Source organism: Phascolarctos cinereus, unplaced genomic scaffold (assembly GCF_003287225.1).
Source record: "Phascolarctos cinereus isolate Bilbo 61053 unplaced genomic scaffold, phaCin_HiC Scaffold_8;HRSCAF=390, whole genome shotgun sequence".
Lineage (NCBI taxonomy): Eukaryota > Metazoa > Chordata > Mammalia > Diprotodontia > Phascolarctidae > Phascolarctos > Phascolarctos cinereus.
This window is the reverse complement of record NW_027556291.1, coordinates 26329382-26357310: the sequence shown is the minus strand read 5'-3', so window position 1 is coordinate 26357310 and position 27929 is coordinate 26329382. Positions and strand designations below refer to the sequence as shown.

The window sequence follows — 27929 nt, the reverse complement described above, 5'->3', positions numbered from 1 at the left end:
CTAGGATGTGGTGGAGGCAGGCCATGCACCCAGGGCTTCCATTCTGCCACTGGGCCCCAGCGCCAAGCAGAATGCCTGGAACAGAGCAAGTTCTTGAGTTATGTTAATGGCTGTTCACAGCAGCTGGAAAGTGGATCGCTCAGCCTTCCCATTTCCAGCACTGGCAGACTCACTTAAGGGACAGCAGGTTTTGTAATTCAATGGACTCCTCAATTCTGGGGCATATGGGGGTAGGCCAGAGTGGGGACGTGACCTTGGGTCTCACAGAGAATGTAAACGACCTTGAGTAAATGTAAACAGCAAAAGAAGCTCCAGCCGTCCCATGGGCAAACTTGCACATGACCCCAGGGCTATCCTGGCACTCTGCCTTCTTTGTTCTGTGTATGACACCTGGCCTGGGCTTGGTGCGGGGACCCACCATGTTACTTTGTCTTGCTGCCGCTCAGGATGACTGGCCTCTTGTGAATAAACTCTCAAACAACCTGATCAGCCTAATTAAGCCTAATAAAACCTATTAATAACCAAGTGGGTACGAGCTCCTCTTTCTTTGGTATCTCAATATTCTCTCAGAGGGCATGCCACCCTACAATTGGCATAATTAGGGCAGAACACATCTGTCCCCTTCAGAGGGGAGGGTGAAGAAGCCCAGAGAAGGAAGTGATTTGCCTAGTATCTTGGAGACAGAAAGTGGTTGAGCTGGGATTCCAGCCCAAGTCTTCTGTTTTCCAATCCACTCTACACTGTCCTTCAGCATGATGCAGCCACACATCCTGGAGCCCTAAGCAGAGCAGCCTTGGACAGCTGAGAGGCAAGCTCTAGAGTGGAGCTGGGCCTTCAAAGTCCTCTAGGTCACGACCCACAGTTTAAGAAGCGCTGAAGGGGTGGCGAGTGCAAAAAGTTGAAGAAGATTCTAGTCCAGCTCTCATTTTACAGATGAATAGCTGGGGCCCAGGGAAGGTGAAGTGACTTTTGCTCAAAACCACACAAGTGGTATGGGGCAGAAGTACCATTTGAACTCAGCTCTTCTGACTCCAAATCCATCCTTCCTTCTACTGTACCACATTGCCTCTCCTTATATCCTTCCCACCAGAGAGCTATGCTGGCAATCACAGGCTCACAGATGTCGAGCTGGCTGGGCTAATCCTTCATTTTACAGAGGAAGAAACCGAGGCTGAAGAGCTTGTTTTGAATTTACCAAGATTTCACTAGATAAGAAAAAAGAATTCCCTTTCTGAGACACTGGACAAATTTACGCAAGTACATTAAAGGCCCTCTTTCTGTCTCCCCAGCTGGAGCTGAGAGCCCTCCCGGCCAGCTAGTGGAAGCTCATTTATTTTCTATCATGATCCTTTAATGTCTTTCTCGTTCTGCTCATCACAGCTGGCGAACTGAGGTCAGAGCAGGGGACGGGGATGTTTAAGACGATCGTGTTCACAGGCTCCGACTTTGTGTGGTCGGTCGTCTGTGCTGCATAACAACGTTTGGATGCCATCTTGTTAGTGAAGTCACGTGTAATAAGGGACTTCATAGGCCTCAGGCCTGGTCAGGAAGTGCTGGGAAATCTTTGTTTGGGATCACATACAGCAGATTGGCTTTTCTACCACACCCTGTCATCTGGAAACAGCTGATTTCCATATCCCATTATAGCCTGTTATGGAGCTAGTTGCTCATATATCTTGTGTAGGTGTGTCCCATGTTCTATTATGTTCATATATATCCTATTACCCAGCAGTAGAAAAGCCTACTGAGGGGCAGCTAGGTGGCGCAGTGGATAGAGCACTGGCCTCCTGAAGTCAGGAGGACCTGAGTTCAAATCCGACCTCAGACCAAACACTTGACACTTACTAGCTACATGACCCTGGGCAAGTCACTTAACCCCAATTGCCTAAAAAAAAGAAAAGAAAAAATAAAAAAAAAAAGAAAAGCCTATTGGTTCACACATGACTCTTTCTGGCTGCTTGGAACCCAATGAGAAAGGGGGTCATGTGGTAGAAAGGAGTCAGAGGACCTGGCTTCAAATCCTACCTGTGACCTTGGGCAAGTCCCTTTACCTCCCTAGGCTCAGTTTCCTCCTCTGTAAAAGGAGGGAGCTGGACAAGATGGGCTCTGAGGGCCCTTCCAGTCCTGGATCTCTGATGTCCTGACCTGGAGTGACATCTGCTTAATGGCTTAGGGACCAATGAATGGGCAGGGCAGAGACTTAGTGCAGAGTGACCAGGAGGCTCCTTGCAGATTGGCCTGGACCAGCTGATGCTGCCTTCGTGGGAGCGCTGGGAGCTAGCCCTAACAGCCCAGAATCCTCCCCATCGGATGAGACTCCTGGATGCCCTAGAGGCAGGCATTCTGGGGCCCAGGGCTGGTTACATGGCTCCTGGGGCACAGCGATTTGCATGTCCTTTCTTTATTATCTTCATGAAATGATTCAGTGCTTGGTGAGTGTGCTGAACAGTCCCTTTCCCCAAACCCGGAAAGAACCTTGTTATCTGGTATGATAGACTCTTATTCTCCTCCTCACCCTTATTCTAACCCCAAACTGAGGAACTCTCTCTCATCAGATTGTCCTCAAATAATGGGCAAAAGTCCAATGAACATGCAGGCAAGAAGCAGAGCAGAAGACATCAAGGATGATGGCCAGGTAACAAGGGTAAGAGACAACAGATGGGTGGACTGATAGCCAGGAAATATCCAAAGACCCAGCGGAAGACCCACCCTCCACATGGTGGGGAAATCCTTTGTGGAGCATTTGTGGAAGGAGAGAAAGGAAATGTGGCACAGGGGATTGAGTGCTGGCCTTTGAGTCAGAAAGACCTGGGTCCAAATCCCACTTCTAACACTTACTAGCTGTGTGACCTTGAGTAAGTCACTTTACTCTCCCTGAGTCTCAGGTGATTCCTTAAGACCAGATGTTTTATGTGTGCAGTGATCAGCATTGGTGGTGGAAGTGCTCACGCTGAAAAAAGTCAAGGGACTTTGAGGTACTGATGGACGGGCAAGGATTTCCCTGGACCAAGAAGAATTGTGATGTGCAGTGGCAGAGAGTGCCCTCACTAAGATGACAATCCTGATTACAGGTCCCATTGGACTATGGTCACATGGTTAGACCTAGCAGATGCTCACCTCACCACGTGCTGGTGGGTAAACAAAGGCAATACTGAATTCCATATTTGTCGGACATTACCAGTGTACATGAACTTGGGAATTTTTCCTGAAAAGTCCAGTGGGTTGGGGAGAGGGGAAGAGGAGGAAGATATTTTGAAAATATGGTTACTACGAGCCTGCCTTTGGCACAGGGCAACTACATCACTGCCTGTGAATGCCATGCTAGAACAGTTTTTCATCAGGGTCACTATTACGATCACAGGTGGTTTACTGCTGGAATCAGTCAATCAGCATACATTTATTAAGCACCTACTATGTTCCAGGCACTGTCCTTAGAGATTAGTCTACTCCTCATTTTGCATATGTACAAACAGGCCCAGGGATGCCAAAGGTCTTATGAGTAGTATGGAGCACAGGCAGGATTTGAACCCAGGTCTTTTGGTTCTAAAGTCAATGCCCTTTCCACTCTACTCTGTTGCCTTTCAGTATGATGTGGCTTTACATAAGCAGTTTTGTAGACAAGCATCCAGGAGCCCTAAACGGAGGAGACTGAATCCTCCAAGCCCTGGACCATAGACCTAGAGCTGGAACAGGCCTTTGAGGCCATTTCATCTCATTTAATGAACAAACTGGGGGCCCAGAGAGACAGAGTGACTTTTTACTCACTGTGACATAGGGGCAGAGAACTCAGGTTTCCTGAGTCCCCCGACTGCTTTCTTGGTGGCTCTCAAGATCACCTGGGGCACAGACGGTTTGCCGTGCACTGTGGTCTAGGGAAAGGCAGACCAAAGACAACACTGCCAGAAGAGTTCTGGGAAAGGGGCGGAGTCAAAGGCTACTGGTCAGATCTAGCGTCAAGGAGTTTACTTTGGCCTTCTCTTTGGGGGGAGCAGCTGTTTCCCCAACCTGAGTCTTATGGACCACTTGAAATGACTTCACTGAGTCAATGTGAAAACAACACTCTTCCGAGCTCCTTGGGAAAGAAGATTGTGCCAGGCACGTTTGCCTTTTCCCCCATAAGTGGATCTTGTTTGTTTTCTCCTTACGCACCTCTGGAGCCTGCTAATATCATTACTCAATCATTGGTATGGTTGAAAGAGTTTGTCCCTCTCAAATGAAAACTTCCATTAACCTATGGCAAGAGCGTTGGGCAATGTCTTCACTAAAGCTGGAAGACTTGAGAGGTTATCAGCCATAGCTTTGCTAGGACATGGAGTCTTGGGCAAATGACTGTGGCCAATCGGTCCAGAAACTGATTTAGAAGAAAAAGGAAGTGGTGAATGAAAACTATCTGGGGATCCACTCAAACAGTAACAGAAGGACATAAGGGACACAGAAAGCTTTCAGAGCCATGAAGGATTAGAAAGGAAGACCTGTACACAGCAGAGAATAGGGGATATGAGTACTGAGCTCAGCAGAGAGAGTGAAGCTTGGAGACATCAATGTAGCCATGGGAGTGGATGAGTGCAGAAAGAGATGGGGGGCCCGGGGCAGTCTTGGGAAATGCCGACCCTTACGTAGGAGGAGGAAGGAATAAAAGAAGTGTGGGAGAGTGCAGCAGTCAAAGAAGCCAACGAGGGCAAAGAGCAGCACAAAGGGGGAGTGGGTGAGCATTGAATGCTGCCAAGAGGTCAGAGGATGAGGCCTGAGAAGAAGCCCCTGGATCTAGCTATGCAGAGGTCACTGAAGAACGGCGGATTGGAGGGCGCTTAGGCAGCAAGCATGGCAAGTAAAGGGTGGTGACAGCTGGCAAGTAGCTCCCAGGGTTAGAGGGTTTGGGGGAGGCTTTTAGAAGAGGAATTTCAGAGTTGGAAGTGTTCCTGAGTCCAACATTTAGCTAAGACCCTCCTGTACAGAATTCCTCCCAGGTGGCCATCCGGCCTTCACCTGAAGATCCCAAAGGCAGGCCCCATCCCACTTATCATCAAGGCCTTCAAGTCGGCCTCTTTGTCTCTTTCACCCATCTGGCTCCAGGTTGGATTTGTCGCTCTTCGATTTCCCTTATGAAGTGTGAGCCCCTGGGAAAGACAGCTTTGTTCATTCATCATCCTCACTGAGCTGATCTGAACTCATCTCAGCACAAGGCTGGTGAGGCCCTCCCAAGCTGCTAGGCCTCCTCTGATTGCGACACTGACCTGTGTGTGCAGTGTCCTTGGCTGGTGCAGGCTCCTTTAGGGCCAGACCCGAGCACAGGCCCTTCTGTACTCACTTACCTCGACCCTCCTCCTCGTTGTCCTCCCAGCGCTCTTCGTTGGCCAGCAGTGGATTCTGGGACTCGTTCATGGACCTCATCGGGAAGGAATGTCCATCACCTGGGCTGTAGGGGAGACACAGATAGTGAGCACCTGAAGATGACTGTGCTTCTTTTAAAGGAGAAACAACGCACTTAGGAAAAAGTTGGAGAATCTCTAGGAAAAAAAAAAATCTAGGCCTACTGGATGGAATTGTGGCAGACCAGGCAGCAGGTCTTTGCAGTATAGTCTTCCTGTTAAATGTCCCAGGGGCAGCTGAATCAATGTTGGCTATTCTGGACTGAAAGCTTGTTTAACTTGCATTAGATGGCAGCTAGCATGGCAACATGAATGTGCTTAAATAACATTTGGTGACAACACCCATTCATATCCCTTTGTCTTATTGCTTTGATTCTTAATTCTTGAGAAAGGTCAATAGGCAATGAATCCTTTCAGAGAGTAGATAGCAGCTGTGGCTTAGTGACAGAAAGAAATTGCTGGTCGTGTTGCATCCCCCGGGCTCTATCTAGCTTGTGAGTCAGCAAGGCCATAGGCACTGGCAGCCAAAATGGGAGCTAAGGCAGTCACTGCAATTCCAACTCTGGGGGGCAAGGCCTCCAAGAGCAATAGGTTGTCCATGGTGCCCTGGGCTCATCTCCCAGGCCTCTTGGAGCACAGCTGAACTGAGAAGGGCTTGGGGTTGGCCATTTCTCTATGACTGCCCTACAAAGTGAAACAGGGATGACTTGGGCCCACTCATAGTTTGATAATACCCACACTCCTCTCTCTATCCATCGTGTGGAAACCCGAAAGTTGACAGCTCTATCCATGGTAACAAACAGAGAAAACAAACCTATTGCTTCTGGCAGGGTACTGAGGGATTGGGGAGTGAGCATGGTCAGTGTTTACTTTGTAGGATTACAACCCAAAAGTTGGATTCCAACTTTCCACCTAGGTAGAGATGGGAAAAACAAAGTTCTGGCTCTAGGTGGTAGCCTCTTTACTGGTGTTACAGGGCCATAGGTCATTCTTTATAGCTAGACCAGCAGTAGCTCTGGGGTGGTTTTTTAAGAAATAGCATGGCCTTTGAAAAACCAAACCAAACCAAACCAAACCATCCCTTACGTGGGGAAGGCCACGGGGGCAGAGGAGATAGTGCCAACATTTTCAACAGGGTTATTAGATTGCCACAATATGTGGCATGCTGCTGCTAACTGAGCTAGATTGTAGCAAAGCATTTGGCAAAGTCTGTTCTTGTGGACAAGATGGAGAGATATGGACCAGGCAAAGTACAATCAGTTGATTTTTGAATTGGCCAAATGGCTCACCCCAAAGAGCAGTCATTAATGGTTTCCAGTGGAGTTCCCCAGGGATCTGTGCTTGGCCCTGTGTTGTCTCATAGTTTGATCAATGATTTGGATGGCATGCTTATGATATCTGTGGATGACATCAGGCTGAGGTTTCTCTAACCCTCCAGATGCCAGAATCAAGATCCAAAAAGGTCTTGAAAGGCTAGTTCACTGACTCAGATCTGATAACAGGACGTGTAATTAAGACAAATGGAAAAGCCTTAATCAACTTTACAAGTATAAGGTGAGGGAAGTATGGTTTGACAAGGAGATCATCTGAAAAAGAGTCTGGGGTCACAGTAGACTGCAAGCTCAATGTAAGTCAACAGTGTGGATTCCACTTACCTTTCCCACCTTATTTTTCATTTGTTTCCTTCATATACTCTATGTCCTGTCTGTGTGCCTTTGCACTCAGAGCTTCCAGGAAGAGAAAGCCTTTTCCTACCCCCTGCCACCCAAGAAGACCCACTGCACTTTGGGATACCTCTGACTGCTCTGTCCTATTGGGCCTAAAGCTGCCTCTCAATGCCAGAGCTTGTGCTTGTGCCCTTTGGCTCCACACCAGCCCCAGGCATTTCTCTCCCTCCTACGTGTGACCTTGCCTCATCCCTCCAGGGGATTAACATTCTCTTCCTTTTGAAATTACTTTGTTATTTTTATATATCTATATCATGTTGACTTACTGGTGTCCACATCGTGTCCTCCCCTAACAGAACTGAGGGCAGAATAGAGCTCCTTGAGGATAGGGGCAGTTCTTTTGACACTGAATTTTTTTTTAAATTTTGAGTTCCCAATTCTCTCCCTCCCTCCCTCCAGCCCCTCCCTACCACTGAGAAGGCAAGCTGTGATCACCATCAATCACGGAGGGGGTTGTTTTGTTTCCCTTTCCTCTCTGTATTCCCCATGCCTGGCACAGAGCCTGGCACAGAGTAGCTGTTTAATATATGAATGTTGAATTTAACTGAATACAGCAGCCAAGAAAGTGAACATCCTCATAGACTGTGCCAGGAGAGATGTAGAGGCCTACATCTAGGACCAGGGAGGTGTTCAGGTGGAAGCACCACATTTTGGAAGGGACACAAGCTGGAGAAGGTCTAGGGGGGGCAGAGCCTCATGATCAGTGGAGGGAATTTGGAATCTTTTTTTTTTTAAAGCAATTGGGGTTAAGTGACTTGCCCAGGGTCACACAGCTAGTAAGTGTCTGGTCTGAGGCCACATTTGAACTCAGGTCCTCCTGACTCCAGGGCTGGTGCTCTATCCACTGCGCCACCTAGCTGCCCCAAAGGAACTAGGAATCTTTAGCCTGGAAATGACAAGACTCAGGGGAACACTCTACCTGCCTTCACATAGTTGAAGAACTGTCATATACCAAAGGGACTCAGATTGGTGAGCTGTCCACTAGCTTCAGAGGCCAAAGCTAGGAGCTCTGGGTGCACCTGTCAAGAAGCAGCTTTAGGCTTGATAACAATGTGAGGTATCCCAGAGTGGAATGGGCCTTCTTGGGTGGGAGGAGGGGCAGGGCAAGAAGCTTCCTTTCACTGGAAGTCTCTGAGCAAAGACAGGATGACCACTTAGCAGATACATTGTGGAAGGGACTCCTCTTCCAGTGTTGGTTAGACTCAGTGGCCTCGGAGGTCTTGTCCAATTCAGCCGCTTTCCTTATCTGCTTTAACTGAGATTTGAAAACACCATGTGGTCCAGTTACGCCTCCTTGTCTTCTAGTGTGGCCAGGGAGCTTTAGGAAAATCAGAGACAAGCTATGGTCCTGAGCTGGTGACTATTAGTTTGATCTGTTTTCACGAGGGGACTCTGCTGCTTTCCTGGGATGACTACTGCTGTCTGCAGAGGCCCAAACCAACCTCTGACCCCTCCTCTGCTTCTGCTTGCTTGGGGTTTTTTTGAAACTAGCAGAAACAACTGGAACATTGTAGGGAACAATGCATCTAGTGGAATGGGGCCTGGGAGCCAAGGGAAATGTGCTGGGGTTTCCAGGGCTCCTCACTTGGCCCTGTGCTTTACTTACCTGGACCCAATGGGGAGTAACCACAGCCTCTTGTTCTCACCAAACACTTGCTGGAAGTTTTTGATGAAGCCAAGGTTGAATCCATTTTTGTCCGGGCCACTCAGAAATATCGGAGCAGAGAAAGCCTCTAGGGTGGGTTAGAAGAGTGGAGAAACAGGGAGAAAGGAACAAAGGACAATGCATTATGGGATGCCCCCAGCCACTCAGAAAACCAAGGATTTTACAGCTCCTTGGGAATTCAGCTGTCCTGAGGCATCTTCCTGCTCTCATAGTGCTGACCTGTCATCCTTAAATAGTAAAACTTTCACTCAATACAAAGTTAGACGGAAGCCAACTTTGTGCATTGTAACCCATCACACTACCACAGAAAATATAGGCTAGTATAGAGATCAGAGCAGGTCTTCAACACCTGGGTTCAAGCCCTGACTCTGATATTCCTTAGCTGGGTGAGGATGAGCAAATCGCTTCACTGATGTGAGAGCCTCCCTTTCCTTCCCTGTACACTTACACTACCTGTCACACTGGGTGGTTGGGAGGAAAATGCTTGAGAAGCGGGAGGAATTGTTATTAGTACAAAAATCTCAGCAGGCCGCCAGGGCCCAACACGCCTCTCCACGCCAGAAGTAAGGAGGGAAAAACACATTTCAGACCATTTTCTCGTCATCCAAGTGGCAACAGCCAAACAGTGCCTATCTTTAGAGCTGCTGCAGAAATAATAACATTTGAAAAAGTGGTAACAATGTAGATTTCATTTCTGAAAAATCTGCAGGAAGGGATGATGTTTGGAACAAAGAATGTCAGGGCCAGGAGGGACCTCGGAGAATGTCAGGGCCAGGAGGGACCTCGGAGAATGTCAGGCCTGGGAGGGACCTCGGAGAATGTCAGGCCTGGGAGGGACCTGGGCATACAAAATGTCAGAAGTGGAAGGGACCTTAGAAAATCCAATGTTACAGCTCCGAGGGACCTCAGAACAAAAAATTCAGATTATCAAATCGAGGAAGAAGTTTACAACACAGATTATCGAAGTGAGAAGGGACTTCTGAATGTCAGAGCTGGAAAGGACTTACAGAGATGGAAATTGAGGCTGAGGGAGGGGGAGTGATTTGTCCAAAGTCAAAGGCAGGATCTGAACTCAAATTCTCGGATTCTAAATCTTTCTACCGTTCCCCATTGCTCCCTTGGGCATTTGCGTAGAGTTGGGGTGGGGGTGGGGGGAAACCTGTGGCCTTAAGACCATGTGTGGCCTCAAGACCATGTGTGGCCTCTAGTACGGCCCTTTGACTGAATTCCAACTTCCCAGAACAAATCCCCTTCATAAAAGGGTTTGTTCTGTAAAACTTGGACTCGGTCAAAAGGCTGCACCCGAGGACCTAGAAGGCTACATGCTTCCCACCCCTGCTGTAGACTTACAAATTGTTTTATGTTGCTAATTCTGTGTGAACGTGTATGAATATGTGTGCATGTGTGCGTTTTGTCTCCCCAAATGCCACAAAATGGTGATCGAGGGTTAGCTTCCATCCCTTGGACAGCGGGCTCAGAGTATCCGAGCAGTCTTTATTTCTCCTTCCCCTACCACATCTAAACAACCTCTGAGTCCTCTTGATTTTTGGGGGCATCATCTCCATTTCCATTGCAATAGGCCCAGGTTAGGTCCTAAGCAACTCAAGGCCCGGCTGGTTCCTGCCCTCCTTCAATCCAGCCTGCACAAATTGACCAATTAAGCTTAGTAAAGCCTGGCTTGGGATACGTCTATTCCTTGCTCCATTCAAGGGCTGCCTGGCTGCCAAGTGGATGGAGTCCAAACTCTCTGGATTGCCATTCAGTGTCTTCTATAATCTGGCCTGCACTCAACTCCCCAAACCCTTGGTTCCAGCCAAAGAGGCCTCTTCATTGCCCTCCCCCACCTCCCTTCTCCCTCTCTCTCGATTATACCCCATCTGGCAAGATGCAGCTCCAACTCGATCCCTCCTGGGACACCCCTCTATGCATCTCTTCCGGAACTTTTGCATGGCAATGAACCAGGAGCTGGCTTGTTATAATAACACGTGTCTTGTTGCATTAAACTGGGTTTCCTTATTATTCTGCTGTTTAGCTTTTTATGGATTTACATCCTGCCTTTGCAACCTGACTGTAAACTCCTTGAGGGTGGGGACCATGTCTTTGATGCTCTCCTACTCCCTCACAGTATCTCTAGCCTAGACATGCTACTAAAATACTGGGTTGGCTGGTTTTCTGAATCTTTCTTCTCCCCTCTTTGAAATGCTCTCTCTGAACATTCATTCTTCTGGCACATCTTTTGCCTGGATTCCTCTTTTGTCTCTTTTTCCCCTTGCTCACTGGGTGTGTGTGCCCCTGTCAGCTGGCTTTTGGATGGTAACTCTGGGGGGCTGTTACCCTAGATGAGCTATAAACAGCAACCTTCTGAGTGAGGGCCATTTGCAAGCAGGTTTTCTCTCCTGGATTTCATTCACTAAAGCTGTCTTCAGTCTGGCTCAGTGGCAAAGCAGAGTGATGACACATCAAGTAAATGGCCCCATTGTCTCTGATGGGCCACTGGAATACTCTAACCTGAGTGGTGATTCCACTAGCCTCCCAGACTGGCCAAACTTACCCAAGGTCGTTTTGTTTCTGCTGAGAAGCCAGCAATGGTATCCAAAGAGAATCATCAGGCTGACGAAAAACATGCAAGCCACAAAGAGGAGGAAGAGGACATGGAACTTGGAGCGTGTATTGGGCAGGTCACCCTGGAAGCAAAAGAGATGAGGGAGAAGAGAAGAGAAAGAAAGCGATGAAACTGGTGAGCCTCAGCCTCACTCTTCCCAGGACTTGTTCATGCTATTGTCCTCTGCTTGAAACCAGAATCCTCCCCCCGCAGCCCCTCCTGCCATCTCTGGTGACATCCTTCCCCCTCCAGGGCCTGGTATAGATCACAGAATCATAGAATTTGAGCACTGGAAGGGACCTCTACCATCTAGTCCAACCCATCTACCACAGTAACAGACCTGAAAGTGGTCAGCCAGCCTCTGTGTGAAGAGCTCTGAGGAGCGGGAAACTGTATCTCTATTTGTCAAAATGGTTCGATGTCAGTTTGGCAGGAAGTCTCTCTCACTGACTCCCTGACGCCTTCCTTAACACCTCCCTCACCCCAGTCATTAATGATCCTCTGTCCCTCAAATCCTGCAGCCCTTGTTTTCCATCTTTTATAAGCACTGATGTTCATTTTATATCACAGTTATTTCTGTTTGTATTATCTCCCCAATAGATAGGAAGCTCTCTCTCTTGGTGATCTCATCAGTTCCCATGGATTCAGTGATCACTGTTCTGATGATTCCCAGATCTTCCAGCCTCAGCCTCTCTGCTGAGCTCCAGTCCCACATCACTGTCCGCCTGCTGGACAGTTCCACTTAGCTGGCCCATAAGCATCCCAACTTAATGTGTCCAAAACAGAACTCAGTACATTCCCTTGAAATCCTCCAAATCTCCCTGTGCCTATCGAGGGCATCACCAAACTTCACAACACGGGAGTCATCCTCAGCTCTAAACTCTTCACTGATCTCCAGCCACCATTTGTATCCAATCAGTGTCTAAATCTTATCTATTTAACTTCCACAGCATCCTTCGCATCTGCACCCCTTCTCTCCCTTCCTATGGCCTTGACCACTACAATAGCCTTTCAATTGGTCTCCCTATCTCAAACCTTTCCCTTTTCTAACTCATCTTCTTGGTAGCTGTCACCTTGATATTCCTAAAGTGAAGATCTGACCATGTTTAGCACTGAAAGTCCTTTATAATTTGGCCCCAACTTATCTTTTTTCAATCTTTTATCATATTTTTCAATGAATAAAAGTTTATTTTCTTTCCTTCCCACCTCCCATCATTGAAAAAAGGAAGACAAAACCTTTGTAACAAATAGGTCAAGCACAACAAATTCGAGATTTCACATTATTCCTCCTCATGCAATCTATGCCCCAATCCAAGTGGCCGCCATTCCCAGCCTCTGCATCTGTGGAGGTTCCATTACCATTCCTCCTGCTCGAGAAATGCCATCCCAACTTCTTTTTAAGGCTCAGCTCTAGAGCTACCTCCTACATAAGGTCTTGCTGAGACAGAGCCTTGCAAAGAATAGGTATTTAACAGGTGTCTAGAGAATTGAATTTGACTTAATAATTTACTCCTATGAGTGAAAAATTGAGAAGGCAGCCCTTTTTTCTCTTTCACTGTAGTCTTCCTCCGGTGTCAGAAGAAATGACCTCTCAAAAGCTTATGAGCAGAACTCAGGTTCTGACAGGCCCCACCAAGCTGGAAAGGCTTCAAGGGTAGGCCTGGTGCTGGATCCTGGGGCCTAGCTAAGTTCAGAGAGGCTTTGCCAGGTTGGCAGCAGGTGAGGAGTCTTTTAGCTGCTGCAACTCTCAAAGACTGTCTACAGATCCACGAGGGGCAATGAGCCTTCAGCGAAGGGAATGTGGGAGTGCCCACGCCAGCACACACAGAACTCCCTGGAGGGCAGAAGTTGTCCTTTATTCAAATGAGCATGCTTCTCCAAGTGGTTCTCGTTCTCTCTCTCTTCCTCTTCCCTCCTCTTTCCCCCCTTCTCTTTCTCTTTCCTTGTTCTCTCTCTGTCTCTCTCTAAACACTACACCTGTTATTTACGTGACATTTCTACTGATTGTTTCTCACTGTGAATGTTTTCAACCTATAAATGGCAAGATGGATCCTGACTTCAGGCATAATATGGGTAATGAAGATGCATTTACCAGTTAAGCAAAAAGAAATGCCCGCAGCCCCTGGACTCTTTGAAACTGAGGGGATCCGAAGGTCATGCAGTCCATCCCTAACTCTTAGATTCTTCCTGAGTCCTTTAAACCTGGAGCTCCTTTTGGCCACTCTGGTCTCTAAAGCTTAATAAAGTGGTATAGAAGTGGCATCTGGTCTCATCTCTGCTACTGACTAGCTGTGTGACCTTGGGCAAGTCACTTCCCAGGAATGGTAAGAGCACTGCATTTTGAGTAAGAGGAGCTGGCTCTAAATCTGGACTCTGCTATTAACTTCCTCATTGTGTGACCCTGGGCAAGTCATTTTCCTTTGGGCTTCAGTTTCCTCCTCTATAAAATGAGGAGGTTGGGAGCAATGCCCTTTTAACCCCCTTTCAGTTCTATATCAATGATTCTAGAATCTCTGATGTGAGTCCTAAGATCTCTTCCAGCTCTAAAAATGGAACTGTCCAACACTATGTACCTATGTGCAATGCACAAAGAACTTTGAACATGTCTTCCCTATCAGTGATGGCCTTCAATGTGAAAGCCACCACAAGTGTTGGACTGTTGCTTTTTATAGCTAAAGTGGAATGAGTCAGTATATAGGACAGCTGCCTTTAGCCAGTACAAACCCATCAGGTGGGTGCCTACACAGCCTGAAGTTATGCTGGGCCATCTTCCGCTCACTACGGTTGCACATTTGGTGGGTTTCCTCCGGCCCTAACTCAGAACAAGACGGCGGCAAGGCACAAAGGCATGTCATGTGCATGGTGAGAAGAACCATTCTAGGGAGGGAGCCAACAGGTCAACAGGCTGGGACTTCTTTCTTCCTTCTCAGTTGGGAACATGGTTTTAGAGAGCTGAACTCCTCTGGAATGGCACCTAATGAGGTGGTATATGTGGTGTCCTGGAAAGAACATTGGGCTTAGAGTTGGAAAACCGGGGTTCAAATTCCTACTGGACCATGTGACCTTGGGAAAGTCACTCCCTCTCTCTGACGGAGGCTGAACTAAGTCGATCTCTGATGTCTCTTATGAGGCCTAAAATGAGAGTGGAAAAGTACCCGGGGAAGGGAGGCTAGAGCTTAGCATATGAGCCTGGTTCCAAGGCCAGGATGGAAGGAGAAAGGGGAGGTTTGTCTGGTGGGACAGCCAGGGGGCTGCTCTTTCTCTCTGTGATTCCTGGCCCCAGGATATGGCGCTCTGATTTTTCAAGGTGTATAAGGCCAGAGAAGTGACAGAGTTAGACCCATTGAAAACAATATGAAGACCAGGGGCTTTCTGGTGAATGATCACTAAACTCCCCTGGCTTGCTATGGGCTCCTTTAATGCACTGAAGGTGATCAAGTCTTGCACAGAACCTATGCAATCAATGAAAGGTAGGGTCCTTACACATAGCAAATATGAATGCCCCTTCTGAATCCTGCCTCCAAAGTGATATATTCATGAGATCACACATTTAGAGTTGAAAGGGCCCATACAGTCCAACCCCTTCTTTTTACAGATGGGCAACCTGAGCCCTAGGGAGTTTAAGTGACTTGCCCAGGGTCACACAGCTGGTCTTCCTATGGGGAAAAGACCCAATGTTCTAGCTCTTCAAAGTAAAGTACATTCAGGAGTGATGACAGTTCAATGGCGGGTGAAGCCATTCATAGGTTATCATGTCAAACTTCCTTTTTTTTTTTTTTTTTGGTGAGGCAGTTGGGATTAAGCGACTTGCCCAGAGTCACACAGCTAGTAAGTGTTATGTGTCTGAGGCCACACTTGAACTCAGGTCCTCCTGACTCCAAGGCTGGTACTCTATCCACTGCACCACCTAGCTGCTCCCATGTCAAACTTCCTAAAGGCCTGTAGGGGTTCTAAACAAGAGCTTGTGGAATCCTACAGAACCAGAGTGGTGCTGATGGGAACCTGGGAACAGCAGGCACAAGCTTTGGCAGTAATACACTTAGATCTGGGGTAGGGCATCTGTGGCCTCAAGTCCTCTAGGTCCTCAAGTGCAGCCCTTTGACTGAATCCAAACTTCACAGAACAAATCCCCTTCAGAAAAGGATTGGTTCTGTAAAACTTGGACTCAGTCAAAGGCTACACCCGAGGACCTAGAGGGCCACATGTGGTATATAAGCAGTGAAATAAAACTGATTTTTAGGAGCTTAAAAAAATGGCCATTAGTCTATGCTGCCTCCATATGTTGTGCCTTCTGGCTGGGTCCATTCTATCAATTTCGGAAACCTGAAGGAATCACAGAGGTCAGCTTGTTCAGTTACTTCATTTTACAGATGAAGAACTAGGACCCAGAGAGGGCAAGTGATTTACCTGAGGTCACACAGGCAGTAAGTGGGAGAGCTACTATTTGAACCTAGGTCCTCTGCCTTCACATCCAGCACCCCATTCACTATACCATGGTGCAGCTAATGAAGCAATAGGGGATCTGCTGCTATTCCATATGGATTATTCAAAGGGAGCTAGAGTCTTGCTGAAAAGGGCTAGGACTGGCCTTCTAGGGAGGTCTGCCCTACCCTAGAAGCATGTGAACTTGAAACCTAAAGCAAGGCAATGGAGGCCTTCTGCTGAACCCAATGTTTCCAATTTCAGGAAGAGTGAATGTAGACTTAGAAAACACTCTTAAAGCTCAGATGGCTAAACAAACCACATTTTCTTGAGCTTTCAATGACTCTGATGTTGTAGCTAGGACAGGGTTCTTCAGCTGAGAATCACTAGCCATGTAACCAGAGGACCCAGATTTGGATAGGACTCCCATCAGACATAGCTCCATTTTGAAGAGCTATTTCAAAGCTCATTACCCCAAGGTGGGGACCTCAATCGGAGGTGGACAGGCCGTGTTGAGGTAGGGAAGCTGTGGGGGGAAAGCATGCTGATAGTGGTGCAGAGAGAAGGCTGGGACTTCCACAGGATCTCTGCTGCTCAGCTGATGAAGCCAGGTCAAGAGTACACACTGTAAAGACCAGCTTGTTCCTTGCTGATTAGAGAAGGTGGCTTTTTGGCCCTCTGGGGTTTTTCTCTGAAGTAGGAGCCGTGGCATGTGGCCTGAATGCCAAACATGTAATAGAAGATGGAGCAACAGATAAGGAATTCAGGGCTCGGGGAAGGGCCCAAAGGGGAGCTGAAGCTTCCCTGCCAAGATGCCCAGTGTGGAGGGACTACAGCAGTGTGCATTAGCAGGGGGTTCATGACAAAACTTCTCTTCCGCTAATGTTCTTCATCACCCCACAGAAGCCATGATTCACCTGCTTTATCAGCCCCTGGGACTGGCTGGATTCTTGACCTGATTCAGTGGCTGAGGTCTAAGGTTTGACTTGGCAACAACAGATTCAGGGGAGGACAGGGAACTGGTTCTCCTCCAATTTTCTAATGAATAATTTAAGTATTCTCAACAATAGAAGCCTTGGTTCCTTTGTTCTCTGGCTTCATTCAACCTTAACCCTCACAAATGAAGACTTTTGGCCCCAAAAAGAACACTCTCCAAGAAGTGGTAACGGGTAGCCCTGGCCATACTTCTGGGCTCTGATACTAGGGCGGCTGGCAGAGAAGGAGCTGTCTATGCTGGGCAAAAGTGTCACCCAAGGCCAGAGGGAGGCATTTCTTTTTCTTTTTCTTCTTCTTTTTTTTTTTTTAGCGAGGCAATTGGGGTTAAGTGACTTGCCCAGAGTCACACAGCTAGTGAATGTTATGTGTCTGAGGCTAGATTTGAACTCAGGTCCTCCTGACTTCATGGCTGGTGCTCTATTCACTGTGCCATCTAGCTGCCCCTGAGACAGTTCTTCTGGGTTCCCAAATGATGGAGAACCCGGCATGGGGTGGGCTCCATAAACCTGCCTTCAAGGCTTGGCTCAGTCGCTTCCTGGGCTATGGTGACTGTGGATAAGTCACATGCCCTTCTCCAAACCTTGATTTCCCTCTCTGTACAATGGGGATGAACATACTTGTACTGCCTACCTCACAGGGTCATGGCAAGGAAAGTACTTTGTGAGCCCTAACGCAAGATGTAAATGTGAACTTGGAGGAACATGGGACTGAAAGGCCATCTAGTCCAAGGTCAGCAAACTATGGCCTGCCATGGCCAAATCCTCTGCCTGTTTTTGTATGGCATTTTATTTTAAAATGTAAAAACCATTTTTGGCTTGCTGGCAGTGGGTTGGATTTGGCCTATAAGCTGTAGTCTGCCAACCCCTAATCTAGTCCAATGGCCTCATTTTACAGATGGGGAAACTGAGGCTCAGAGAGGGCAACGGACTTGGCCTCTCATGAAGGTCATGAGGATAAGTGGCAGAGCTATTTCCACCACTGTTTCTCCATTATTATTACTGTTAATAACAAAAACTTACATTATTCTAGCATGTTTAAATTTACAAAGAGCTTCCCATAAAACAACCATGAAAGGTAGATAATATCCCTGTTTTACAGATGAGGAAACTGAGGCCCACGGCAGAAAAGTGAGTGATTTGCCCACAGTCACATAGCTAGTGTGCATCTCTCTTGACTCTCTGTTTAGGGCTCTCGCCCCTCCCCATTCTTATTCCACTGCCGTCAGGCCTCATTCATACAAGTAAAAGGTGAGGAAACAAAGGGATGTTGGCGTGTTGTGGGGACGTGGCCAAAATCATATTTGTTGAGCACATTCTAATGCTGGAAAGTGCCAGCCCATACATTCCTACACTTGATCTTTGCAACATGATGGTGAGGCAAGGAGGTTTGAGAGGAAGTGATTTCCCTAAGGTGAGGCACAGCCAGAAGGAGAAAGATGCAGGCCTCTTGACCCCCAGCCCAGTTCTTGCTGCACATGCAGGCTCTCAACTTTAGGCCTGTCAGCTCTAGGGATTTCAGCGCATGGTCATGCCAAGTGGGAACGCTGCCACTCTGGTAAACAGAGAGTGGGCCTGGAGGATGGCAGGGTAGTCTTTTCTGTAGAAAACTTGACTAGAATTGAGTTTCATTTTTTTCATATTCTGTGTTCTGTAAGAGTGGTCTTAGTAAGAGATGTGCATATCAGGTGCTGGAAGGTCAAGTCATTAAGAGGCATATCAATGGTAAGATCCTCAAGACTTAGTGAAACAGGCTATAATGAAAGGGGCCAGAGAGCTGGTCTCCAAGCCAGGGAGATGAGTTCACATTCTGCCTCTGACACATATGGTTATGTGATTCTGGGTAGGTCACCTCTTTTAACATTCATAAAAAATTTTTTTTGAGTTCCAAATTGTCTCCCTCCCTCCTACCCCTCTCCCACACATTGAGAAGGCATGCAAGATGATATCAGTTATACATGTGGAGTCATGCAAAACCCATTTCCATATTAGCCATGTTGCAAAAACAATGATAACAATAAAGAGCAAGAAACAAAGAAAGTGAAAAAAGTCTGCTTTGCTCTGTATTCAGAGCTCAGCAGCTCTCTCTCTGGAGGTGGATAGCACTTTTCATCATGGGTCCTTCAGAATTGTCTTGGATCATTGCCTTGATCAGAGGAGCTAAGTCTTTCTCAGCTGATCATGGCACAACACGGCTTTTCCCGTGCACAATGATCTCCTGGTGCTTCTCACTGCACTTTGCATCAGTTCATTGAAGTTGTCTAAATCACCTCTCAGTGCTCTATGCAACTCTTTAGGATTCTAAGTTGAGGAGAAGGTGATAACCTACATTGATGGAGGGAGTTTCCACACATGGGAATTCTCCTTAACCAATGAAATCCCAGGTGCAGTCTCTATCCTCTAGTTATTTAAACTCCACCTTTCCATATAAATCCATTTCCCCTCAATATAAAGTGTTCACTTTCTAAAACACAGAGCAAGGTGGGCATATGTAAACTTTTCATAGATAAGGATGGGTGAGGGTGTTGGTAAATGAGGGAGCAAACCCTTTAGGATTCCTGAACTTACCACCCAATACTTGATGAAATACTGGAAAACAGTGGCAGCGATGTAGAGGCAGTAGAGAACAGAGTAGGCCAAGAACTGAAGGAAGAATTTGTAGTTGGAGAATCCAATGCAGTTATTCACCCTAAAAAACACAAAAGAATCGCGAATTGGAGCACGTTGAGAACGTGGTTACAGACACAGACAAAACAAAGGAAGCAAGTCTCTCCTGCTGCTGCATTATGGGCCAGAAGGTCCTCCGCAGAAGGACCAAAAGGAACCAAGTTCAAGTTTCATCCTCATTTCTGTTTCCACCTGCAGCCCCAGAAATCCATGTTCTGCCTACCAAGTAAACATGCTGTTGGGAATCCACTATGGCCTAGGCAGCTGTGCAGAGCTGGGGAGTGGGGGGGGGGTTGTTTCAGCCCATGGTGAGATAATCCAATGTGAACCCACTCCCCCACCATGTCTGCCAAATCAGATTGGGAAGAGGGCAGCTGAAATGAATAACACTGGGCCAGAAGATTCCGTCCATTAGGATGGCTAGAAACAGATTTGAAATGTGGAAGAGAACTGAGCTCACGTTAACTATGTGGCCACTTGTTAAAGGCAGTGAACAGGAAGGAATCTATGTGCTCTGTGGCATCAGGAACGCATGGGCGGAACTACACCTATTCATTCTGACTCAGAATTGGGCTGAGTCCCACAAAGGACCAGCGAAGTACAGGGGCAGAAGTGACTGAGGTGCAGAAGAGCGGACACATAAGCAGCTTTGGCCCTTTGGAGGGAAGAAGGCAATCGGGAGCACGCACCAGGGACAGTGATGGTCCATTTTCAAGACACACCTACAAGAGACAAAATACGGTAGGATAGAGTCAGAAGATGCTAATAAGGAAACACTTCTCTGCAAAACGTTACAAATATCAGCAACTGTTCTTGCCATCACTCCAAAACGCACAGCAGATGCTGGGCTGGGAGTCAGGAGGAGCTTGGGTTCAGTTTTCGCCTCTGATACTTAATGACTACGTGACAGATAACGGGCAAGGCACGTCACCTCTATGTGCCTTTGGCAACTTATTTACTGTGTCACAGACAGATCTGCGTTGGCGGAAGGAGTTGATAAAAAGGGAGTTTCCCACACTGCCAAAAGCAAGGCTCTCCAACGTGTTGACATATTATTAATATCATTACCACGGAGGGCTGATTCTGTAGCTGGGCCATGCTACGTGAGGCGTCATTTAGGGGAGGAGATGCCAGTGCATCCGCCCCGTCCCAGAGATCCATTCCTGAGACACTGTCCATACCTCTTCCCCCAACACTACCCTGGAATGAGTCCTTTGGCTCTTTCAAGGATGTGATTCAAGGATGTGATCCATCATGTCATGGGATCAAGCTGACACCACATAGCTGGCCTTGCAACAGCCTTCTGAAGAAGCTGGAGGCTTCAAAACTCCAACAAGAGAGTCAAGGCCTAGGGGAGCTTTCTTCCTTCCGTCCACTCTGTCTTCTTGCTGCTCCATCTTTTTCTCTGTTATTCTCCTTGCCCCTGCCCCCACACTGTTCATACCTCTCCCTTCTAAACAGACGGCACTGACAAAGCCCGGGATAATCCCAAAAGGGTTTCACAGGTGAAGAGAATACAGGCAAAGCAACTCACCCAGGGAAAACAAGAGATTGAAAGGACATGTACCTAGAATTCTCTTTGTTCCTCACCCCACCCTCTGGGCCCACATCCCCGCTTCCCCCTTTCCCCTCCCACCCCAGTGGGGCCCTGTTTCTCTTTTCTGTCCAAAAGCAGAGATTCTTAACCTTTGTTGTGCCATGAACCCCTCTGGAAGTCTAGGGAAGCCTAAGGCCCCCTTCTGAGAATCATGTTTTCAAATGCATACGATAATATAAAAAACATAGGATTACAAAGGAAATTGATGACCTAAAAATATAGTTAGCAAAATATAATAAGTTCATGGCCCCCAGGTTAAGAACCCCTGGTCTAAAGCATCATCTTCATGAGGGCATTTTTAGCTTGGACATCTCTGATTCAAGGGAGATGTCCTGGCATGGTCACATGTAAAGACCAGTCTTGTTGCCTAGGCAACTAGCAGTGGGCAAGCTTAGTACTTGGCAAATATTCTTGTCACTCACATGGCACAGACAGAGCAGTGGTGGCAACGATCAGGCTTGATCAGATGGCACCGGTCACAGAATCGCACAGCTGTAAGAAATATGAGGTGGTTAGCAAGGGTCAAGGCTCACTTCTAGGCCCATATAGCCTATTACCCTAGATAGATGGTGGCTTTAAAAATGTTTCAGCCAAGTGTTACTCAGATAGTTGCAAGTTAGCAAACAAAAGGCAGATCAGATGAGTGTAATGTGGTGAATGTGAATGTGAGTGTGTATGTGAGTGTGTGTGTGTGTGTGTGTGTGTGTGTGTGTGTGTATGCATAGCACACTTGCATGCAGAAGTCTTTGAACACCCCCACCAGGCAAACTATTCTTCAGATAGATAAGCACAAGGCCTAGAGCCAGGAACCCCTTTAGTTTAAGACAAACTCTACTGTATCCTTTGACTCAGAGAATCTGCTTGCTGCATATGTACCACCAAGGAGGTCAGTGGCAAAACAGAAAGGCTCTACGTATACTAAAATATTCAGGGTGAAACAAATTGTGGTACATGAATGTAATAGAATATGTTCATTGTAAGAAGTGATAAAACATGATGAATCCAGGGGAGAAGAGGAAGAATTATATGAACTGATACAAAGTGACATAAGCAGAGCCAGGAAAACAATATACCCAATGACTACAACAATGCAAATGGAAAGCAATCAAAACTGAATGCTGTGAAATTAGAAAGTACAAGCTTGGCTCCAAAGCAGAGATCTGAGAAGCTCCTTGCCAGAGGTGAGGCTGGGGGAAGTGGGGGGAACACCGCATAGAATCTCGGATCTTTCCAATGTATTGATTGGTTTTGCTAATTTAAAAAAAATTTCTGTTATGTAGGAGGGCTCTGAAGGACGGGGAGGGGAGGGATACAGGGGCAAATCTGGATGATATAAAAACCATGGATATCAATAAAATCTACGAAAAAAAAAAAACAAGCCCTACTACCAATGGCTTTACTAGCCTAGGGCAATTTACTTAGACATCTTTCACCCCAGTTTCCTCTTTATAAAAATAAAGATTAATAATTTACTTCTGCAGCTCCGAAGGGCTGAATTGTAATTAGGTAAAGATCAGAAACTGTTCTACAAAGAGTGGCTGTTAAAGAACAGCATGGTTCTTGTTCTTACATGTGCTAAGGAGGGAATGTGGTACTAAGGAAAGAAAACTTTCAAGGTTCAAGGTTCTGCCTTCAAATCCCACACATGACACGTATTCCCTGTATGACCTTGGGCAAGTCATTACCTTTCTGGGCCCTCAGTTTCCCCTCTCTGTGAAATGAAGAGGTGGGATTCTGAGACCTGTGAGGTCTCTTCCACCTCTAGATCTTGGGTCCTATGATCTTACAGGATGGTAGGGACAGGCCTCTACTAAAGCCTTTACTGTGGTGAGCCGAGGGGATTAAGAGGAAGGCCAGTGGGGCACAAGCTCTGGGAGGGCCTTCCAGGCTGCAAAAGCCTGGCCCCAGTGATGGTGTACCCTAGCATAGCTCAAAGGGACTCCTCACAACAAGGTTGGTTGGCTGGGAGTGATTTTTTTGGCCCTAGGAACTCATGAAGTTTGCCTATTAAAGCTGGAAAGGCCTGCAATCTACATTGGTAGACGGCAGCACACAAAATGAGGAAATGAGGTATCCAGGAAGGTACTGTATGTGGGACATACAGTAAACACTAAGATCCCCAGATCTTTTTTACTTTACCTGTTGCTAATCTATGGCTCTTTCAATCTGTCATCATGTATTCAGTTTTTTTTTTCTTTTCTGGTGAGGCAATCGGGGTTAAGTGACTTGCCCAGTGTCACACAGCTAGTGTCATGTGTTTGAGACTCACGTCCTCCTGACTCCAAGGCCAGAGCTCTATCCACTGGGCCACCTAGCTGCCCCATGTGTATTCAGTTCTTATGGTTGATTCTTTAAAAATTCTAGCCCCATTTTTAGTGGTGGGAAGCACAATATCGTGCTTTAAACTCAAACACATGATAAGCCCAAAAGGGAGTTTAAAGTAGCAGGAACGAGCTGGATGAGACTCAGAGAGAACGCACATATTTTCATTTGCTCTTCATTTGGACGCAACACATGGCAGACTGATAGTTCAGCAAAGACTTTGCTGTGTGGGCGTAGAGAATTTTTTCCCCTGACTAACCGGAATACGTAGAGCAGCACATGATATTTGATTCGCTCTGAAAACCATGCAGTCATCACAAAAGTCAACTCAATATGTACTGAACAAGACTCCCCTTTCCCTCCCCCAAACTAATCTACCTTTGGTCTGTACTGGCTACAGTGTTCCGGCATGGCATACTGGTTTCAAGGCTCTATACTGAGTAGGACCCCCTCCTCTCCCCTTTTTCTCAAGCCAGAACAACCTTGTTCTGTATCGGCTACAGCTAGGTATAGAAGGATCTCAGCTATACTGGTTGTGGGGCAAACAGGCAGAGGAGTAATATCAGAAACCAATGGAAGGACTGCATGGTGCCTGCTGGAGAAGCCCAGGGAAAGGGGCTGTGTGGCATTTCTGAGCCCGCTCTCATCTTGGCCTGCCTTTCCTAGCCCTCCCCTTCACCCCGCCTCCCCCTCCCCCTCCCCCATGAGCCCACCTCCATTCCCAGTCCTTGTATACACCGGCAGCTTCTTGGCTATGTCAAGGAGCATTTGCTTCTGAACCTCAGGCCTTTCTTCATTTTCATAGCGTTCCTTGTCTCCGTAGGACATGAAGAACTGAAAACAAAAGGAGCACAGACAAACATCCACTCAGTCCAAGGTACAGAGAAAAGCTTTTGAAAATCCCATCCATAAGCAAATACCAAATCTGACTCGAGAGCTTTTTTATGTGCAATTAACAAGGAAATGGTTTCTGACCAATTATCCTGATTGCAGGATAAATGAGTCACTGATGGTTTTAAAAAAGAGATAAATAATAGTTGTTCCAGGCTCGTCCTGTTGGTGGATATCTTGCAAGCGAAGGCTGAAGCACAAAGTAAGAACCGGTCAGTATGAAAGAAAAGGACCAAAGAGTTCGGATGCCATTTGCAAAGATAATTAAGGGCTAGGATGCGTCGTTCAGAAAGCTGTAAACACCTCGAGTTGGGCAGAAAATGGGAACAGGCAGCACTGGGCTTTTTCCCCCCCTTTCACTCTTAAACCTTTTTTTTCTTGTTTGTTTTTAATAAAGCTATTTGCTCAGCCAACCATTAGCCTGGTGAAATTGGGTTACGAAGTCTATCACTTCAATGCCTGCCAGCTGGCTATGATCCAGAACCTTAGTGATGGCTACTGTGCTTGGCTAGTGGCAAGGATGCCTCCTGGGGGATGCTTGGAAAACTCTTCATGAGGCTGGAGGGGGACTCCTCTGCATGTGCTACTTTGGTGCAGCCTTATAAGAAGCAAGCTCTTCTCAAGACTTTAGCAATCCTGGATTCCTGGTTTAGAGCCTGATACTGTATGTTCTCAGTCTTTGTTCTTTTGTTTTGTTTTGGTTTTTTGCTAGGCAATCGGGTTAAGTGACTTGCCTAGGGTCACACACAGCTAGTAAGTGACAAGTGTCTGAGGCCACATTTGAACTCAGGTCCTCCTGATTCCAGGGCCGATGCTCTATCCACTGCACCACCTAGCTGCCTCTATATGTTCTCAGTCTTAGAAGAACCATGGCCCCAAATTTCATGAGAAATATACAATAGCAAGTGGTCACTAAATTCTGCTACTTGAGGGGGGTGAAATCCTTGAAGGGGATGAAAATCTTTGTTTGCCACTAGTGATACCGTTGCTCAAAAGGGATGCCATTAAAAAATGTAAACTCCCCTTTGGGTTTACAGTTCTTCTAACTGTTAAAAATAGTGTTAGAATTTTTTTTAAATCAACCATAAGAACTGAATACACAATGACAGGATGAGAGAGACATAAGCAACAGGTCAAGTAAAAAAGATCTGGGGGCCTTTGTGTCTAACAAGCTCAGTATTAGTCAATGGTATCAGCTGTTCATCCAAAATCTAGCTCAACCTGGGCTGCACAATATCAGAATTTGGGAAACAAGAGGCCTGCTGTACTCTGTTCTGGTCAAGCTGCTGCTAGAATACTGTATTCCATTTTGAGCCCCATATTTTATGAAAGACACTAGCAAACTGGATCAAGGCCAGGGGAGGGTGACCAGGGTGGGGATGGGCTTTGAAGTCAGGCCATAAAAAGACTGACTGTAGGAAGTGGGAATGCTTAGCCTAGACTAGAGAAGACTTAGGAGGCCCATGTTGGTGGCACTCAAATATGTGAAGGATGACCACACGGAGGAAGAATTAAGACTTGCTTTGCTTAATCCCACAGAGATGACTAGGATGTGCTGCATTGGAAGGGAATGAGATGCCTATCACTAGAAGTATGCAAAAAGAAAAAAGCACTACATAGCAAGAACCATATTTTTTTTAATTATAAAGAAGTTCTAAAAAAATGAAAAATAGTTGAAGTAGATAGAAAAAGTTGGCTGACCAAGCTGGTTTACTTTGTCGTTCTGGGAGAATGAAGGATAGAAATGGAAGAATATAACAGTTTAGTAAGTTTCAAAGATCCAGCTTGCTCTTGGTAATCAAAGAAATCTAACCAAAAGTATAACTAAGGCATGAGAAGTCACTGCCTTCCCACAAGGCCATGCCAGAGGAGCAGCGGGCTGGCCCCGACTCTAGGCAGCACGAACATGCTGTATGTGATCTGCAGGTTTGGTGCTCTGGAGGACCATGATCAGTGTTAGTATACAATCTCCTTACAGGCTAGTTAGCCCTGGATTCAGGAGGACCTGAGTTCAAATCCGGATTCAGACACATAACGCTTACCAGTTGTGTGACCCTGGGCAAGTTCCTTAACCCCATTGCCTAGCCAAAAAACAAAACAAAACAAAACAAAATGACAGAGGCTAAACAAGGCCAACAAAGACGAAGGGAACCAAAATGAGAGAGGTCTAGGTAGCACAGCCAAGACCAGGTGGCAGACAGTGAGTCAGTCAATGCATTTGGGGGCCAGACACTTGGTACTATACTGCACTGTGTTTGGTGCAGGAGGAATGAATGCTTCACTGTAGTTAAAGAGTCCCCAAGAAGTTTCCATCCCCTCTTTACTAATCCAACGTAAGAAAGATACAGGACTTTAAGGGCAGATATCTGTGATGCGTCTCTCCATCCTGTTATCTTCTCTCCCAAAAGCACTTCAAATCTCTGCCAGACTATAAACTGCCTAGATGGTGTGGGGAGAGCAGAGATTAAGTCAGGAGTCTTCATACTTATTTGGGGAGGCCTGGGGGGGTGCACATGCACATGAATGTGCCTGCCATGGCCACACGTTCTCCCAAAGGAGAGAGAAAAGGCTTCATCTTGGAAGCCGCTGATTGAAGTAGCTGTCTAGGGGCTCTCTGACATGGCTTTTCTTGGGCCACACATGGAACTTTCTTTGGCTACTGGAATCAGCAAGTTTTCATGGACTTAGAGCTGAATGGTTTCAGTTGATCGGGTTCAACTGGATAGCTGAAAAGGTGGTATGAAAAAAAAAGGAACAGACATATAGTCTGTTCTTAGACTCATAAAAGAGGAAAGAACGCTACACTGGGGGGTCTGAGGAGGTCTTTACTGAAGGATGTCCTCTTACTGCCAATACAGGCTTCCTTTCGCACACGGCCAAGCTCTCTTGGTCAATCTGCTTTGTCTCCCCACCTCTACTTGCCTTTGAAAGATTCTGGCACCCTTCTTGTTACATCCCAGAAAAAGAAAAGTCTTTTGCCATTCAACAAGCAGTCTATACCCTAGCCATACCCCCTCCTTGTTGCCCAGTGGTTTTTAGAGCTTTCCCCCAATCATCATCTCCTCCACCCCCCAAATCTGGAAACATCTTCACTTAGGATCTTCCAAACTGGAAACTTCTGACCTCAGGAATGGGGGAATCAAAATACTTTCCTCATAAAATATGGTGGTTACCCTGACCCTAGAGATGCCCTGACACATAGAGGGAAGATGAACTCCCAAATAAGTATGGGGAAGAGGTCCCCGGTCTACAAAGTCTCTGTGTGAGCTTGGTATAAGAGGCACCGAGCCCTGGGAGGCGGCCTCTCACAAGGTCACCAGGCCCTCTTCCTGCCTCAGTGCCCAACGCCCCCTGGGGGCAGCCCTGCTTATATCCCTCCCTGGGCTGCTCTAGAGAGATTGGTCCCAGGTTCAGAGGGATAGGCTGGCCTAGTCTGGAGGTGTCAGCCACTGTGAGAGTGAGAGAGAGAGAGAGAGAGAGAGAGAGAGAGAGAGAGAGAGAGAGAGAGAGAGAGAGAGAGAGAGAGAGAGTGTGTGTGTGTGTTTGTTTATGGACCCTGTAGTATCCTTCCCTTGCTGCCTCTGCCATTCCCCTTAGGCTTCTTTGACTATGTAGCCACATGGCCTGCCCTTGAACAATCCAAATAAAAGGGCCTGAGGCTTCCAGCTCTGATC

The 27929-nt window shown here is 46.9% G+C and overlaps 1 protein-coding gene across 3 annotated transcripts in view; it reads right to left on the bottom strand.

Annotated features, from left to right (window-relative positions):
• ZDHHC15 (zDHHC palmitoyltransferase 15) overlaps positions 1-27929 on the bottom strand; it is a 75612-nt gene that overhangs the window by 24336 nt on the left and 23347 nt on the right. For all 3 annotated transcript variants that reach the window (XM_020964541.2, XM_020964543.2, XM_020964542.1), the window contains exons 4-10: positions 24078-24198; positions 21465-21534; positions 20135-20167; positions 19347-19467; positions 11314-11446; positions 8703-8829; positions 5313-5416 (exon numbers count right to left, since the gene is read on the bottom strand). In XM_020964541.2, coding sequence (XP_020820200.1) covers positions 5313-5416; positions 8703-8829; positions 11314-11446; positions 19347-19467; positions 20135-20167; positions 21465-21534; positions 24078-24198 — 709 coding nt within the window. The remainder of the gene's footprint in view (positions 1-5312; positions 5417-8702; positions 8830-11313; positions 11447-19346; positions 19468-20134; positions 20168-21464; positions 21535-24077; positions 24199-27929) is intronic.